We start from the raw sequence: 6,000 nt of genomic DNA, 5'->3' as shown, positions 1-6,000 counted from the left end.
CTCCAAAAAATGATATGATGATTTCCGAGCAATTCAACAGGATATTATGGATGCTTCTGCTAAAGAAACAATTAAAGTTATCATCAAAGATTTGGATGGTGATTTATTTGGGATATTAGTTAATGAATCAAAGGACATCTCACATAAAGAGCAAATAGCCCTAGTTATACGATATATTAACAAAAGTAGGGAGGTGATAGAGCAAATTTTGGGTATTGTCCACGTGAATGATACATTTGCACTATCATTATAGAAAACAATTAATGATTTGTTTTTGGTTCACTCATAAAGATTATCCTATCTACGTGGACAAGGTTATGACAGAGCTAGTAATATGCAAGGAAGAATAAATGGCATGAAGTCCTTGATTTTACAAGAAGCCCATCTGCATATTGTATACATTGTTTTGCCCATCAATTGCAATTGACACTTGTAGCTCTTTTCAAAAAGTACCCGAATGTGAATAATTTTTTTTTATGTTGCCACTAATGCATTGAATACTGTCGGAGTATCCTTTAAACACATGGAATTACTTCGACAACACCAAGTAGAGAAGCTCGAAGAATTACTTGAATCTGGAAAAATAATTACTGGGCAAGGATTGAATCAAGAACGTGGACTTCAACGACCGGGTGATACTCGCTGGGGATCCCATTTTAAGACCTTGAAAATTTTTATGATTATATTTTCTTAGATTACTAATGTGTTTAAAGATATGCAACAGAATAGTTCTCATTCTCTTGAGAGATTTGCAGTAAAATATCTTTTGAAAAATATTCATGAATTTGAATTTATGTTTTTGTTGCACTTGATGTTTAAGATGTTGATTCTTACAAATGAATTGAACAAAGTTTTACAATAGAAAGATCAAGACATTGTCAATGCTATGAGCTTGCTTGACCTTGCAAAGACAAGATTGTAAACGATGAGAGAAAATGAATTGGAGTCTTTGATGAATGAAGTTTAATCATTTTATGGTAAACATGATGTTATCATTCCCAAAATGGATGAAGACTATCCCAGGTCGAAGCGTAAGAAGTCTGAAGTTTCTTATGCACATCACTTTCGTAGGGAAGTATTTTATGTAGTTATTGATTTGCAACTTCATGAGATAAACGTTTTGAGGTAGTGACTAGTGACTTACTCCTTGGTATGACTTGCTTGAATTGGGTTGATTCATTTGCTAATTTTGACAAAGACAAAATCATGAAATTGGCCGAGTATTATCCAAGTGAGTTTGATGACAACAAGCTTCGAGATCTCAACTTTCAGCTTGATAGTTTCTTTGTCTATGCTCGAACGTATGATAGCAAGTTTGTCAACTTGAAGAAAATTAAGGATCTTGTTATAGTGATGGCAAAGACAAAATTGGATCAAACTTGGTGTCATGTTTATTTACTTATGAAGCTTACTTTGATTCTACATGTTGCTACTGCAAGCATGGAAAGAGCATTCTCCTCAATGAAGCTCATAAAAAATAATCTACGTAATAGCATTAGTGAAGAATTTTGGATTAACACCTCTTTTTGGTGGATGAATAATGGCTAGTAAATGCACTAAGAGAGCCAAAAGAATTTGCTCAATGAGAACAGATCTACCCCTGTTGATAATAATTTTTCATGTCACCCTGAGATTCTGCTAAGTAGTTTAGATATCATATCGAAGTATATAGCAATTGTTTATCTCCCCACATACAATGGGCACCCAAGAAGTTGTGTTCCATTCTAGTAATTATTCGAATTCTTTCTATCTCATCAGTTTGTAAGTTGGGGCCTGGGATTACACATGATTTGTGCTTGTTGACTTGGTCTCCTGAAATCATTTCATATCTCTCTAGATCCTTCAGCATGAGTTCTAAAGAGTACCTACATCCACTACAAAATAAAGCAAATGTAAGGTGATTTATGAGAAGACCCCTCTTACTCATATGGAAGCGAGGTATGTCTTCTCTGTTTGCAATCTCATTAATAGTCTGTTTGGCCAAGTTTTTTTGGTCAAAAGTATTTTTTTGGTGGTGAAAAATATATTTTTAAAAGATAAGGTGTTTGACCATGTTTTTAGTAGGAAAAAGTGCTTTGAGTAGAAGGAGAAGTTATTTTTGAGAAGTAGAAAAAGTAATTTTTTCCAATACTTTTTTTTAAAAGCACTTTTGAAAAACAAATATATACTTAAAAGTACATTTTAAAAGTTTGGTCAAACACTAATTGTTGCTCAAAAGTGTTTTTCAAATTAATTAGCAAAACACAAAGTGTTTCTCGTCAAAAGTACTTTTGAAAAAAATATTTTTCAAAATAAGAAGATTTTAAAAGCTTGGCCAAATATACTACAATCCTACAAGTTTATTGTGACATCCTAGATGAATCCCAAATCGACAAAACACTGAAAAGATGTTGGGAATATAAGTAGACACAACTTAGACTTTAGTGACGCAATTTAAAGTTGTGCGGGCCTAGGCTCAAAGCGGACAATATCACTAGTGGGTAGGCTGTTACAATACGATATCAGAGTCACTCCGCGTGCAACCTTGAACGGTGGTGGGGCAAACCTCAGCGAGGGCACTGAGTCCCTAAGGGGGGTGTATGTAACACCCTAGGCGAATCCCACATCGATAAAATACGATAGAGATTATGGGTATATAAGTATACATATTTTAAACTCTAGTGACGCGTTTTAAAGCCATACCCAATATCGCTAGTGGGTTAGGCTGTTACATTTATAGAAAGATAATCTAACATTTATAACAAACAACGAGGGGGAGATAGGATCTCCTTGTCTCACACCCCTCTTGGATTTGAAGAAAGCGCGTTTGGTGCCATTAACAATAAGGGAATATCAATTGCCGGATATATGTCTATAAATCATATCAATCCAGATTTTGTGAAAACCCATCCTTCTCACGAGAATACATAAAAATAGCCAAGAAACTCTATCATAAGCCTTAGTCATATCGAATTTGAAGATTACATTCCCGTTGTCATTAGATCAAGAAATGTCTTGAATCTAGGCAAGTAAGATATTTTTATTAATGGATCTGCCCTTGATTAAGCCAATCTAATTCTTACTAATCATATTAGAAAAAAATCTTAGAGAGTCTAGAATTAAGCAACTTAGCAAAAATCTTACCGATGATATTACAAATGCTAATAGGTTGAATATTAGTAAAACGCTATAAAGCATGTGTGGGTGAAGTACTTACTGTTACGCGGTGCCTTACTGAAATTCCTTGAAAGTGCGACGTAAGGCTAAGAAACCGATGTCAGTGCGGTTGTTATACGCCAACAGAGGTCCTCGCCGTACGCTAGACTAGATTGTCAGTGTCGTACGGGAAAGCCAATGTCGTGAGCAATTGAGCAGCGAAAAATGAGCAATTGATGATGAAAGCTGATGATTGTATTGATGATGATGAAAGCTATTACAAGATGCAATGCGGTTTTGGGGGGGGAGAGACACCAGTACAGATAATTGTTTGAATGCTTGAATGTTTGAATGCTTTGGTCCCCCTTAATAATGCTTAAAAAAAATAAACCAAAGTTATATGAGTTGACCTAAGAAAGCTGTAGAAGAACACTGAAAATGAATGAAGTAAAACTACTCTATAATTACAATGAAAAGGACTTAGTCTTCTATGAAAGCAAGTCCGATGGAAGCAACTTTGTCTTGAGCATCAGGGTCTGCGCGCGCATTATTGTGGGCGCGCGCGGCACTATTTGAATCTGCCAGCGGCGGGGCGCTGGTGCTTGGCATTAAATCTGCGCGCGCGGCATTGTCGGTGCGTGCAGCGCTGATGGTATTCGCCAGCCGCTGGGCGCTGACAGTGATTATCGGTGGGGCGACAGAGGCGCATGCTCACTTGTCACTTGGCACTGCCGAGACCACGGGGTCGACCGTGGCGCTAGACGTTGGGAGGCTTGCCGGGACTCCACGGGGCGCGTCCAAGGGGTCATAGGTCGATGATGGAAAGCAGCCCATGACATTCTTCCCCACCTGAGTTGGCGACGTCCTCGGAGCCTTACCTGTCGGATGATGATGATTGGTCAAGCTCTTGTTGGCTGGGAGGTCTGTTCCCCTCGGTGTTGTGAGATGTCTTTCTGAATGATCTTCCATGCATTTCTGAAATGGCCTGAGGCGGATGACATGGAAGACTGGATGGACTTTCCACCAGGCTGGTGTGTTCAGCTTGTATGTGGATTTTCCGATGCGCCTTTCAATAGAAAAAGGCCCGATGTAGCTTTGCAATAGGCGAGGATCTTGGGTCCTCTTTGCAAATAAGTTTCGCCTCGGGGTTCTTACCATCACTTTGTCCCTTGCTTGATGTTGGGCAAAGCGACGGTTTTGTTCGGCATACCTCATTGCCCCTTTTTGGACTTTGACAAGATAGCTCTGCACTATCTTCAAAGTTTGCTCCCATTCTGTCGAGAAACTGGCAGCTAGATGAGATGATGGTATGTTTGGTGCATTCACATTCTGTAGGAGTAGCGGTTGTTGTCCGGTAATAATTTCAAAAGCACTTTTGTTTGTATGGGCGCACTTTTGTGAATTGAAACACAGCTGAGCAGCATCCAAAAGCTTCACCCAATGTGTTTGTGACCCGGTTGCAAATTGGCGGAGATATTCCTCCAGCATGTCATTGAGCCGGCTGTTTGATCATATGTTTGCTGATGATGATGGTTTGAGTTGTAACTCAATTTGGATCCGAGGAAACTGAAGAGTTGGGTCCAAAACTTGCTAGTGAAGCGTGGGTCGCAGTCACTAATGATGTTGTTGGGCATACCCCAATGTTTGACAACATGAGAGAAGAATAGTCGAGCTGTATCTTCTGCCGATATATTCTGTGGGGATGCGATGAAGGTAGCATACTTGGAAAATTGGTCTACTACCACTATGATGGTTGCATGATTTCCGACCTTGGGTAATCCTGTGATGAAATTCAGGGAAATGCTTTCCCAAGGTCTCTGTGGGACAGGTAGCGGCTCCAAGAGTCCCGTTTGTGCTGAGTGATCCGACTTGTCCTTTTGTAATGCTTGACAAGTCTTTACACAATGAGGGGCGCCATGAGCTATTGGACCCCGATGATGTGATGTTTGTTTGATGATGTTGAGGGCAGCCGGAACCGTGGGTTCAGGTCTATTGGTTCCCTCCTTAAACGGCATGGCCGTGATGTTTCCAGCGGCCATCTTCTTGGATATGCACGGTATGGTGTGGAGTTTGGCCCCGTTGTCTCCCATAATTATGAGCATGTTGGCATATGGTACCGGGATGGTGTTGGTCTGCCTGAGGAATTCCAATCCCATTATCAGTTCGAAGTCATCGATGATAGCTATGTGTAGGTCGAATATTCCCTTGTATGGACCAAGCTGGATTGGCGCTTCTTTGGCTATTCCACTCACTTGCTGAGATGGAGAGTTGATAGCCTTGACACGAACCTTGCATTTTTGCACTGCTAGACCGAGGCGTTGCACCTGAGTTGAGGCCAGGTAGTTGTGGCTAGCACCCGTGTCTATCAATGCCCGAAAAGGTCTGCCGTTTACTTTCATGTCAACGAACATTAGGGTCCTCTTTTATGATGTGGGAGGTCTCTCGTCCGCCTTTCATTTCCCTTTCTTGTCGATTGGGAATGCCTTCTTCTTGGGGTTGCCAGTACTGGCTCCCGCCAAGGTATCATGAATGGAGCTAACAAATGCATTGAAGGCCCCTACTTGTTCTTCGCCGACTGAGCCGTCCTGATCTGACTCATCATCGTCAACAGTTTGTTGAGCATTGATTTGTGTATTGGGGCATTGATTGTTCCAATGTTCCCCACCGTAATGACGACATTCTGATGGAGGCTTTCTCCCCTGATTGTTGTTGACTGGTGCAGTATTCTTGCTGCTTGAGGAGGGAGTCTTAGATTTGGATGCACCTCGATCTCCTCCGTTTCTGTTGGGGACACCGTTGCTAGGTGGGCTCCCGTTGTATCCCCTTCGGACAGGCGGCTGGGGACTATCCTTCTGAGTTTCCAAC

The 6,000-nt window shown here is 40.9% G+C and overlaps 1 protein-coding gene across 1 annotated transcript; it reads left to right on the top strand.

The window, feature by feature from the left end:
* The first annotated feature begins 1,152 nt into the window (after positions 1-1,152).
* Positions 1,153-1,548, top strand: LOC142171712 (uncharacterized). Its single transcript, XM_075235404.1, has one exon. The coding sequence runs from the start codon at positions 1,153-1,155 to the stop codon at positions 1,546-1,548; it is 396 nt and encodes a 131-aa protein (XP_075091505.1).
* The last annotated feature ends 4,452 nt before the right edge of the window (positions 1,549-6,000 follow it).

This window comes from Nicotiana tabacum, chromosome 17, assembly GCF_000715075.1.
Source record: "Nicotiana tabacum cultivar K326 chromosome 17, ASM71507v2, whole genome shotgun sequence".
NCBI lineage: Eukaryota > Viridiplantae > Streptophyta > Magnoliopsida > Solanales > Solanaceae > Nicotiana > Nicotiana tabacum.
This window is presented reverse-complemented; position numbering and strand designations above follow the sequence as displayed.